The sequence below is a fragment of the Miniopterus schreibersii genome (genome assembly GCF_964146895.1).
Source record: "Miniopterus schreibersii genome assembly, chromosome: 3".
NCBI classification, from domain to species: domain Eukaryota; kingdom Metazoa; phylum Chordata; class Mammalia; order Chiroptera; family Miniopteridae; genus Miniopterus; species Miniopterus schreibersii.
In genome coordinates this window covers 60900390-60913356 of record NC_138103.1, presented here as the reverse complement: position 1 = coordinate 60913356, position 12967 = coordinate 60900390, and the positions used below count along the sequence as shown (strand labels likewise).

General features: G+C 37.6%; 1 protein-coding gene across 2 annotated transcripts in view; it reads right to left on the bottom strand.

Annotated features, from left to right (window-relative positions):
* Positions 1 to 537: 537 nt before the first annotated feature.
* EDIL3 (EGF like repeats and discoidin domains 3) overlaps positions 538 to 12967 on the bottom strand; it is a 353968-nt gene continuing 341538 nt past the window's right edge. For both annotated transcript variants that reach the window (XM_081131478.1, XM_081131479.1), the window contains one exon: positions 538 to 2882. In XM_081131478.1, the coding sequence (XP_080987604.1) occupies positions 2736 to 2882 (147 nt within the window). In that variant the 3' untranslated portion in view covers positions 538 to 2735. The remainder of the gene's footprint in view (positions 2883 to 12967) is intronic.

Below are 12967 nucleotides of genomic sequence, written 5' to 3'. Positions count from 1 at the left end.
TTTGAAGACTAGACAAGGTCATACTGATTTTACAACATCCTACATGATTTAAGTATATATACAAAGAAAAAAACCAACAACAGTGGAATATTACACAGCTTGAATGTTTGCAAAGGTTATTTGTGTCTTAGTTTTTTCTGTACTTACTGACACATCAGACGCCAGCAGTATTATATTTCATAATTTGTCGACGAGCAAAGGTACAATCATTAGTACCCAAAATTCACACCAGTCCTTATGAAGTCATTCAGAAAGAGAAAGTCAACCCTAAAATTAGACTTAGTGACTATAATAAATGCTTTTAATAAGACATAAATTAAATGAGGATGTTTAAAATGTTAATTTGATAGGTTATGAAATTAACATATTATAGTTACTCAATGTGATGAAGACTAGAGTTCTGCGTATTCTTGCTTATAGGATTTCACTTGTTTTAGTGTGAATTTAAATAGAGTCAATTGACTTCACTTAGATGTCACTTAGATGCAAGTGACATAAAAGCTACATACTTCCTCACAATAATTATTAACATTTCCACATGTGAAAATCTCTTTATTGTCTTGAATTTTGGGGCATCATGGAACAAATAAATATCCCATTCATTGTGCCATGTTGGCCAAGAACACTTACAGCCGAGAGAAAATGCACAAGCAATAGAAGGTCAGTTCAATGTACTTCTAAAAGGTAACAAATATAATTTTAACAAACTCCCTTTGAAAATATTTGTTTAAAAAACTATTGATAGAAGGTAAAATTCAAAGCATCATAAGAAGCCATGAATAATTTTGAAAAAGTAAACCATTACAAAGAATTACTCATAATTTTTAAAACAGTCTATTAAGAATGAAGAGTTATGTGTTATCTACAAAGGAAAACGGCTAAAAATTTGGTGTAAAACTTAAAGGAGGAAGGGCTACTGGCTAGCAGTAAGTGTATGTATATGTTTGGACTTAAATAATTATTTGCAACATGACTTTAAAATTTAGCAAATTAAAAATATTTAAATTCCTAACTTTAAAGTTATCATAAAAAGGCAATATTGAGGACATGGCAATTTGGTTTTTGAAAGATGCTGAAAACTGATCACCATTTCAGATGCTTCAAGTCAACAATTTTATATTAAGAGCCTGAACTAGAAAGCATGTGGGCTTAGGACAAATATGTGGCCAGACAGTTCTAATTTTGCTCTTATTAAAAATACCATGATGATTGACTTTCTCTTTAAATTCTTTACTATAATTGAAGACCACTCCATATATACATCATTAAGAAATGCTAATAACACATGGACAGACAAGACAGTAACAATCTAGTGGCTTTTGTTATGCAGCACAAATAGTAAAAGAAAAACAAACTTTGCAGTGTTGCACAGGACCTCAGCATTTCGTAGACATACTGTACTTTCTTTTCCAGGACCCTTAATTTAAAACTCTAATAATTCGGTGTCTAAGCCTTATAAAATAAATAATTGTAAAGCTTATAAGTTAGATGTTGAGGACTTTTATGGAGGCAGTGTGAGCTTTAATTTGAGAGATATGTCAATGAAACCTCCATTATCAATAACAAATTGTTATGATAATTGCTTATTTTTTCAGGACCTTTGAAGCAAAATAAATAGAAATCAATTTTCATCTTGAAAATGGTTTACTATTCTGTCATTAGTAAGTACTTTTCTTCTCACAAATAACTAACTACACAATGTGCTTTCCTGGGAAACCACCACCAGTTTCAAATCCTAATGAAATTCTGGTTTCCCAGGAAGTGCAGAGATGAGTAAAGAAATCATGAGTATGCTTGGCCAAGCTACACAGCACTATGTTAACATTGGTTTGTTAAAAAAAAATTTTAAATAGACAAATCCTTCATCATTCTATTATGTTAAAGTAAAGATAAGGCTATACAAATACCATAAAAATGAAGATAGAAATTTTGGTTTAAAGGGACATACTACAATTTTATTCTTGTTTATCTTGCAAAATGGTAGTATTGGGTTCTTTATAAAGGAAGTATTTGGAATTTACATAATTATAGCTTCCTTCCAAAGTAGAATTTCAGATTCAATCTACTGATATTAATAAGGTCATTCTACTAATTTTCAGTCATGTTCCATATGTAAACAAACATGATACTTCTTTTAGGCAAATAAGAGAAAAACTCAATTGGAAAAAGTATGAACTTATTCAGGCAATATATAGGATATAAAGCAGAACAAAAAGAAAAAAGATCACATGGTGTCTGATAGAAATAATAAAAGTAAGATGAGAATTATAGTATCAGTGAGTACTGCATGTTACAAATTCTTCTTCAAAATCCTGTTACAAACACCGAGAGTGTTTGGGAGGCACGGGAAACAATGTAGAGCCGCTACAGAAGAAAAAACTTATTGCTAACACTGTAGGATTCCTTTTATAGGAACTGGTTGAGTATAGATTATAAAGTTCTACCAACTCTTGCTTTTATTTGATACCTATGAGACTGACTTACCCTTGCTACTTTCTCTCCCTCATATAGTTCAACCAGTGTGAGTAATTCGGGAAACCATGAGAAAAGGAATTCACAACTAATGTGATGTTGCTTAAGAAACTGAAATGATAAAGATGAAATTAAACCATGGAAAAGGCAGGCTTAGACCTCCTTAAAAAGACAGTTAGCGGCCCACCGTCATCCGAGCACTGTTCCACGGCGAGCCCCTGGGCCCCCGGGTCGCGCACAGTCCGCGCCGCGGGCCGGGCGCCTCACTCCTCCGCGCAGCCCAGCAGCTCGGCCCGCAGCGTGATGCGCCCGTACCAGGACCAGGGCAGGATCCGCAGGTGCCGCGCGTGGATGGGGGGGTCGATGACGTTTTTCCTGTGGGTGTCGTTGTCGAAATTGCCCTGGAAAACCTAGCGGAGGAGAGCGAAGAGTATCAGTCATAGAGCTGCTTTTCCTTGGGAATTATTTGTATTCTTTTCTTGTTTGTGAGAACAAGAAAATGTGAGATTTGATAACTAATCACGCTAGGTTTTTAAAAACATATTGCAGCTTCTTTTTAATGACCATTTTAAAATTAAATCGTCAATCTGTAAAGAATTAAATAAGACAAAAATTTGTTGTGTAATGCAGGAATACATAGATCTTTCATTTTATCTGCCTTTCAGGTTGTTGGTGTTTTTTTTTAATGCAACAAATATTTTTTGTTTTTGTCACAGCGACGCTGGTTAAGCGGTTTGCTGAAAGTGTTCTCAGCTCAGAGATCCAGGCTGCTTGCAAATTACAGCCACATCTGAAACATGGGCCTGCACATTCACAAGGGACAAGGGGAGAGAGAGCTGCTAGACGGTGCAGGGTATTTGAAAGAGCAAGGTATGGACACAGCTTGCATCATTTCTGGGTACATCTCACTGGCCTTAACCAATTCCGTGACCCTGGCCTAACCGAAAGGGAGGAAATGCAGAGGAACTCATGGGTCTGGGGTGAGCACAGCCGTCTTTATCACAGTGTCCTTTGCTCACTTCTCACATAGAGAACAAGATTAATCCATCACCAAGAGAGGCAACCTGATCAATGCTATTTTTGAGCCACTTTTTTTTGGCTTTCCTCTCTAGTAATTCCTGGATCCATCATCTGCTGGGATCACCGGGGCTCAGGATGCTCTTAGATGTTGGCACTGAATGACTGTTCTCCTTTACTCTTCTTTTGTTTCAAACCTTTTGAGCATTTTTCTCCCAAGAGAGCTTCATCATAACTTTGACAAGTCTCTGCTTCAGGAAAAATAATATCAAAATCAAAACACTGGGATCCTGCCCTGGCCGGGTGGCTCAGTAGGTTGGAGCAATGTTATGTACACCACGATCTTGTGGGTTCGATTCCCCATCAGGGCACAGGCCTAGGTTGTGGGTTCAGTCTTTAGTGGGGCATGTATGGGAGGCAACGGATCGATGTTTCTCTCTCACATCAATGTTTTTTGCTCTCTCTCTCTCAAAAAAACATACCCTCAGGTGAAGATTAAAAAATATATATATAAAAAACCCACAACATTGGGATTCTGATGAGAATGACATTAAATAGATCTATCATTTTATCTGCCTATGGCAATAATATGACCCTAAAGTAATCATACATTACTTTTGGAGAAATTCATGTATTTATATTTATTCTTAAAGATTTTACTATTTGAAACACATAGATTCTGCACATTATTAAATTATTTCTAACTATTTCATATTTACATGTTTGTTTTAGCACAATTAGGATAGTAAAAATCACTTCAAGGTTTCTCTTTTAACTTTATGAGGCATCTTATAATTAGAAGATAACTTTATTTTTGGCTTCAGATCAAAACATGACTATATGACCAAAGGGAAACCTGAAAATAAAATCACCCCCAAAGCAGGAAAAAAAACACCACTCCATCATCACATGACAATATTTAGCCCATATCTTTGAATATCCTAAAATTAAAAGGAATGTTTTAATAGAAGCAACAGGCAACATGGGGTAATCTTTCTGTTGGTTTCATGGAAAGACTATGAGGGGAAACTCAAGTGCCATTGACATCTGGTGGGGAATGATTTTTCAACTTGACACCACATATATCTCAAAGGGTATTTTTGAATAAATATTTGCTGAAGAAGAGAATACTGAATTATGCCCAGTCTAGAACTCATCCTCCTGGCACACCTGAATTCACATTCCTATAACGGAAATTTTATCTTCAGCAACATTCTGGCTTGCATTGACCAAGGAGGAACTAACCCTCAATTAAAATGTGTTACTAAGTAACAGTGTCTCTGTTAGCAAAAGTTCACATGTATAGGACATACCTCGAAAACACTCATCACAATTTTGAGAGAGGTTGTCATTGCAACAGCAGAAAGTAGGGGAGTACATGTTATGGTTCCCTGACATTCTCTCTGACATAGGATATTGGATTCAAATGCTTCACTGAGACTCTGGTGTTACAATTTAATATAGAAGCTAAAATCCAATTTCATAGCCCTGCTAGAGAACTTAATGTATATCTTTGGAAAAATGGAGTTTAAATTCATTAACTTTCATCACAAGATCTATGACAGTCCACAATATACTGTTATACCACTTGTTGGGAAGGAAATACAGGAAGAAACAATTTTTTTTCAAGTCGCTGGTCTTCAGCACATGTTTCCATCAGAAACTATGAACCCAAAAAACTAGAGTCGACTTAGTTATACTTATATATTTATAATGGAGAACACATATAGAGAAATGACATCGGCTCTCAAATGGCGCACAGCGAGGACATTTCTGATTCATTGTGTAAAAGTCATAAATATTTGAGTGCTCATTAAAAACAATTAAATGAAGTTTCACAAAACAGAATGATTTAAAACAAAAATGCCTACAGAAAAACAGCCAAAATCTACATTACAATCACCCAAACCATGATCTGAAACTACTGAAAATATAGTCTTATTTTCAGAGTTCTCTCGGTAATGACACGGAACAGAACACAAAGCACACATTTGCAAATTCCAGCACGACATCTTGTACTTGCTGTGCAAACATGTGGCACATACACAGTCTTCTTGTCTCTAGCACTGGGAAGATCCTGCTTAAGAATGCTATTGCAATGTTTCACCTGGCAAAAAAAATGCAAACTCAGTATTCTTAGTTAGCTTCATAAAATCTGTAAGAATTCTAGAAGAGTGCTCTCACATACACACTTTAGAGGCTTAAGCACCTTGGTTGAAATCAAGCCTGAAAAGGCTGATGGAGAACATTAAATCTCCATATAGAAGGGAAAACATTATAGGCGAGAAAGAGGCTTTGATTCAGGAGTTTTTAAAAAGAGTTTGCACGGGTTTGAGTTTCAGGAGACTTAATTAGCCCATGACAGGTGTACTGACGTACTCCACCAGGAGAATGCTTAGGGTTCTCTTAGGCTTTTCCCAACATATGGGGTCTCAAGAAAAAGGCACTCAAGGTACTTTGGAGGGGTCTGTACAATTACAACCTAGGAGTATGAACGAGAAAGTGCGGCTGCCTCCACGCGGCTGCGATCTTGGATTTTGTTTCCTGATATCAACTCTTCTGTAGTAGTTAAAATTCAAATCAGATTCAAGGGATTATTCAAATCTCAATGCAGAGAGACTATCCGATAAAATAAGACAGTTAGATGTTGCTTCAAGCAACATTTAATATTTTTTGTAAGACGAGACTTGTCGTTCTTGGTTAGAGACGAAGGTCTACCAAGGCCAGAGCAGATGTCACCATGGGAGGCGCCGAGGATCTTGGAGGAAGCGATATGCTCCAGGGCGGGGTCTGAGCGCTGGGCATGGCCCAGCTTCTCTTCGCACCACGTCATGACCCTGCCTTCCACAATGTCAAGAAACCCTTTGGGGATTTCTTGCATATACTACTTAATTAGCAACTCATCTGGTTTGTGAAGTGTAATTCTTTTTATTTGTCCTAAACTTAACTCATTAAAAGTTTAAGAGAGATTCCCATTGTTCCAACCCTTTGGAATGTATGTTCATATTGTCCAAATAGTGAGTAGTTTTAAGCATTTTTTTTTTTTTTTACAGCCTCCCTCAGCTCTGCAAGGCAAACAAGTCAGTATTTTACCAAGGTCTCAAGGGACCATCAGTTCATCCCTTTGACCTTTAGGTCACCCCCTTCTAGACTTCATTATTTCTCTTCTGACATATGGAGACTAAAGCCAGTAGGATTCCAGATACTAAGGAAATAAAAGGGTTAAATAAAGCTTTCTCAAGTTTTCCCATTTGCATTTGCCTTGCTAATGGTGTCAAACACACTGTTGGCTTTATTGACTCTCCATTTATAGTGATCTGATGTCCTTCAGAGACAGGAAAGGACAAAGATAAAAAATCCATTTCTCTAGGGAAGCTCCGTTGTGTGTGGGTGGGTGGGGGCGCCGGGGAGTGCAAAAGCTAAGAGTCCTTTATTCAGCATATGTCATTTCAATTATTTATACTCTTCATCTAGAATGCTTATAAAGAAGTTAGAAGAGAACAGTCTTTTCTAGCTCAAATTCCTGAGAAACCCTTTTTTTATTTAATTCCACCCAAACAATGGCAGAAACAGGCTTGGCAGAGAGGGAATAGCGCCAGCTTCCCTCTCTGCTGTTTGGGATGTGGAGCCTGCTGCATCCCTGGTAAGCTCAATGTGGCAGCGCAGTGTGGACTTAGGCATCTTGAAAGTCTGCCTTTTTATTGGGCTGAAATATGTCTTTTTCTAACTTCCATCTACTGATCCTAGGGCTTTATTCTTAATGTGCATAGAAATCTAGGATCCAAACGAAAACAAAAACAACACAAAAGCAAGAAGACAAACCCAACAACACCTTTGACATATTTAATAATAACTAACACAAGCCTTTCAAATGCAAATTCAATGCTAGGCTAAACATTAATGGTTCCTCAAAAAAATTCCTCAAGTAAGGTGACTTTTAAACTTATCTTGATTTCATTCCACTGGCTTCCCTCTGGTTTAACTGTAACTTGATTAGAGTGTGGCATTTGTTGGGACACAGTATGTGGTTATACCCGAATGGCTCTCAGGAGAATGCATCTCTGTTGTAGAAGCAATATTTCTATCAATGCAGTCTAAGATTTAAAACTATTATACTACATTTTGGGTCATGGCTAATTGATTTACGGTCAAATAAAAAACTCTGAACTTTTCATAAAATTTCTCTTAAGCCAGGATTTTCCCATTTTTTTTACTATAAAATGGATTTACAGTGGATGCAGAGATTTATATTTATCCCAACTTCATTTCAGTTTATTGAATTCATGACATTTTAAAATAGCAATTCTTAGTTGAAATTATGGTCTATTTAAAAAATAGTGGAAATTTAGTGGACATTAAGATTTAAGTATTTCATAAAGTAACTATTTATGTATTATGTAAGTATAAAATCTGATTTTTGTGGTGACATAAAGGACTTACACTTATTAGTTTATAGTTCAGCATCATAAAACTCATTTTCATGTACCGTGCATCAACATTACTTGAGTTTTTTGGATTGTCAAATATTTCAATTATAACTTGAATCAATGTTTTAAGTGACTTATAGGCTTATGAAAATTTTTCACAGAATGAATATACACAAGTGGTATTAAACATAACATTTATTCATCTGAATAGGGTTTACATGAGAGCTTCAGTTTTTTCTGATTCTATGATTAGATTATTAATATATTTTAGGCTAAGCTGAAATTTAATTTATACCTTATTTTGCTCTATTTTGGAGCATTTCAAAAATCAAAACTTTTCAATAAAAAGAGTAAAATGAAATTTATTATTTTAAAATGTATACAAAATTGTTTTTTAAAAAGTTTCAGTTAGTTGCCTAAATCTACACCGCATTAAAAAAATCTTTTTGGCAGTTTCACATGTGTGAAACTTCTGTTAGTGGATGGATATAAAAAGTTTGAAAACAAAGTTAGATTCTTTTAGCTGACATAGACTCTAGCTATTTTCAGTGAATTCAATTTTCTAGGAAAATTTACCAGCATCCTGAAACCATTTCATGATTGAATGGCTAGTATATCATTCTTGATGGTATTCTCTACAATCAATTCCACTAACCCAATGAAACTGTAACAAAATTAGTCTAAATATAAGTACATTCTTTCAGGTGTAATAAGGAAACAAGAAACCAGTTTTCAGGTAAATTCCAATATTCTAGGAAATGTTCCTTGAAAAATAGTGCCTATTGAGAATCACATTCTAAGAGGTACAGCCAACAAACAAACAAACACACAAAAACCCAAGGCTCTGTTGGAGATAGCAGATTGTATTAACAAGGGCCTACGGTGACCACCAGCCTGCAGAAGAATGCGCTGGGGGTGAGCCGCCACCATAGGGCATTCCAACCATGCTGCGGCAAAAATCCTCAGCGGCGGAGGGACAGGGAGCTGTCACAGCGTCTTCCAGCCCAAAGCATCTTAAGTAGCACTCCTGCGCTACAAAAGTGCTGATTAAGTAAGGCCATACTCTCTTGAAACAGTCTGTTAGCTGGTGACATTTTCTGCATAGTTCAGGATGTGTCAGATCTAGTTTCGTCGCAGCATCTGCAGATACATGCCATTCCAGTGAGCAGTGTGGAGCTCACACAGCTTTGTGTAATATGAGTGTGCCGTAAAAGACTAACCTTACCCAAAGGGAGTCTGACCTTTGTGTTCAGCTCCTGGGGGGAAATCTAAACCCTTGGAAAGTGCTGTATGATAAGAGTGTCTTTGTTTACGTGGGGGCCTTAGCCATGCCAACAATGTGATTTATGGTGGGAGCTCTGGAGCAGCTTCAGTATTGGAGGGGCTGGAGACTCAAGTCAGCCATGCAGGCGTTCAACCATGACTACGTGACTGGGCTGCAATAAAAGCTCTGAGCATCAGGGCTGAGGCGACTTCCCCTGGTTGGCAACACTTCTTGCCTATTGTCACACATCACTGCTAAGACAGGTTAGCCCTGCCCAAGACTCCACTGAGAGAGAAGAGGAAACTCAAGCCTCGAACTCTTCTGGACTCGGCTCCACATGGCTAATTTTTATCTGAATCCCTTCACTGTCATGAAGTGTGACTGTGAGTGTAATAGTTTTAAACAAGTTCCGTGAGTCCTTGTAGTGAATTATCAAACCTGAGGTGGTCTTAGGGACCTGTGACTTTGCAAATTGGTGCCAGAAATAAGGGTGGAATTGTGAACTCCCCAACTTTGCAGTAAGCGATTGATATTAAAGGGTTAGAAGACTTTTTGATATTTGTAATATTGATTCGTCTGAAAAGGGAACTCAATTGTCTGAAAGGATTGTATCTAAAACTTTCTCATATCATGTGCCAGACTTGGGACAAAATTAATCATTAACTTAATCTTTTCTGATTTTTTGAACAAATTCTGACATGACAACCTATTAAAATTTATTTATTGTAGCCCTGGAGTACACTGTCTAAATTCTCTACTCTTAGGTTCTATTCTATTTTACTTGCTCTTGTTTTTATTTTCTGGATAATATTTATTCTCAAGGACATAAATTTAATAAATATATCAAACAACTAGTATTACTTGTCCTGTTTCATATTTTAGTAACAAAACAATTCAACACCTTTATTCTTCTGTATTTCTTTAATGTCATTTCTGTAAAGGCTTACACATTCTTTGGGGAAATTTACTTTGGCCATCTACTGAAGATTAATTTAAAATCTTTGGAGAAACTGCAGTCAGGTTTTCTGCAAGCTGTAGAGCATTGTGACATATATAAATAATTCTGCACCATATTTCATATTGGATGCCAATTTTTCCGTGTTCCTTTCAAAATGTTTTGTTTCACAAGCCCTTTTAAAAGTCTGGACCCTGGTTGCTTCAGAGATTTCTTTGCTTCTCAAGCTCCTTCAATGAAATTATAAAAAGCTTTCAAACTGCCCATCCAAAGATTTAACTGCAAAGGTACAATTATAGAACATTTGTGTTTAATGGGGAAGTGAAAAGAAAAACATGGGACAAGTTCCCTGTCTTTCTTCCACCAGTGCATGAATCATTTTCAACCATTGAGATGAATATATGGATTCTCTGAGAAAATTATTTCCACTCCCATTGTTGCTCTCAGGAGACTTCTTGTGATTCTGAAATGGGCTCTCTTTTGTTATTATGAAAAAAACTAGGTCTTTTCATTGAACTGATCTGGCTTTGCTTCATGCTCCAACTGTACATAAATCTCTCCTTATATCCCAAGAAATTTTTAACCAACCTACAAATTTGATGTTCACTTAGAAGTCTTGCATACTATTTTGCAATCTATTGTACTTTCTGGTAGACTTATTTTTTCTTCAAAATGCACCAATGGAAGATTTTAAATAATTGGCCAAAAATGCAAAAATGTTGTATTTTTTTTCTACCCTGGGGATAAAGAGCCACTTGTTACTTTTCAAATTGTCATATATTCTCTGTCATTTTCCTTTAATTGATGTGAAACCTGGTTGGCTGATATACAATTATCGATTGGGAAAGAGAGCCGTGACCCCTTTCTAAGACTGATTCTTTCCTGGGTAATCTGGGGGTTGGAGTGTTGGTAAAAAGGAGAAAATGGCTCATCTTTGGCAGTGTTTTTGAAAACTTTTAACTTCTGGCCTCACATAGAAGGAGTCAACTGACCCAAAGAGATATGAGATTAAGGGATCTACTATCCACAGTCATATGGACTTCTCTATTATTGGAATGCTGGCATAGGTTAGACTTGTAATTTCCTAGTCCAGTGTGAGAGTGACAAGTTGAGCTAAGGATTTGCTAAGATACAACCTAGCCAGATGACAGGGGAAAGGGACTGGGGACAAGGCAGCCCCCTTCATTCCTCCTGTGGTTTTCTTTTATAACCTAGACACCAAGTAGCTGGAGACCTGGCAGCTTCCTAGAAAGAGCCAGAAGAGCCTCACTGAGGAATTCACATGAGTTTTGTTATTAGGTGTTGACCCTGGAAAACAACCCAGTAAAAGATTAACTCTATTGACTGCTGTCTTCCCTCTCCTAAACCAGCTGGCATTTAGAATGCTCGGGCTAAAAGTCAGTAGGTGGGACACATCATCGTATTTAACACCTTTTATGATGAAAGTTTCCTTAAGTAACAAGAATATCCTAAGAAATATATCACAATGGATGATTGCCTATAAAGATTTATGGAACATAAAATATGCCATCCTAAACTGAGGCTATATATTTACACTCTCTGCCCTCTAACACTCAGATTCTGACTGCCAAAAGAAATATTCCTGCAGAAAAATTACAACTGGAAAACCATCTCTATATTTTCAAAGATATCTCCAGGAGATGCTACCAGGAGTTGTCAGAGACTAAGGCAACCTAATTTTTTCTTTTTAGTCTAACATCAGACATGCAGAAATGCCTTTCCTTTTTTCTACAAAGTACAGAGTAGCCAGCCTCTCTTTTGAAGCCCTGTGCTCACCTCTCAGGATTTCCTGAATCATACCTGGCATTTGCATCGTATCAGAACAATCTATAGTCTGACTCTACCTTTCGTAGTAGATGAGGAAATGATGGGCAGTAGAGGAGCTGGTGTCTGAGAATTCTCACCCCAAATTAGGAACCTTTGGTCAGTCCACATCGGTGAAGGGTTTCATGCTGTCTCGGTCAGAAATGACAGTTCAGAGACATATGTATGAGCACAGCAGTGACTGAAGCGTTCAGCATGTGTTAAGCGAAACTGGTGCTGAGGGGCAAAGAGCGCGGGGAGCCGCAGCAGGAGATCCTGGAGACGGCACTGCGGCAGCAAAGGGGGAGCCCAGAGCTGAACGTGGCTGGGGTGTGGCCGGCTGGCCTCGGCAGGAAGGAAGCTCTGTCCTTTACCCCCTGTCCTGTGTGCGCACCGGGGACCACCGGGCCCGCCTGGAAGATCAGGGGGATCTGTAACAGAGTCCTAAGGTATAAGATACGGGGCATACTTATACTAAAAAATTATTCATGGTTGATCTGAAATTCAAATTCCATTATTTTCTTTGCTAAACTTGACAGCCCTATGTGAAGAAGATAGGGAACCCTGGCCCTGAGCTGAGCAGCTGCAAACTCTGCTTTGGCCTGGATCATTCTGTCCCAAGCATTGAGGTATATTGATTATTAACAGATACTTGCTATCTGGAGGGAAACATCAATTTTGCTATTACTTATATATAGTGGTGAGCTGCCCAAAACAGAAAATAAAAGTGCTATTTTGCTATGTAAAAGTAACATTATTTTCACTCTTATGAAAAACGTGTTCCTGCCCGGCTGGCTTGGGTCAGTGGTTAAGCATCAACCTAGGATCCAGGAGATAGTGGTTCGATTCCCGGTCAGGGCACATGCTTGGGTTGCGGGCTCGATCCCCAGAAGGAGGCGGCAGGAGGCAGCCGATCAGCGACTCTCTCTCATCACTGATATTTCTATCTCTCTCTCCCTTTCTCTCTCTGAAATCAATAAAGACATATATATATAAAAAGTAAAGAAT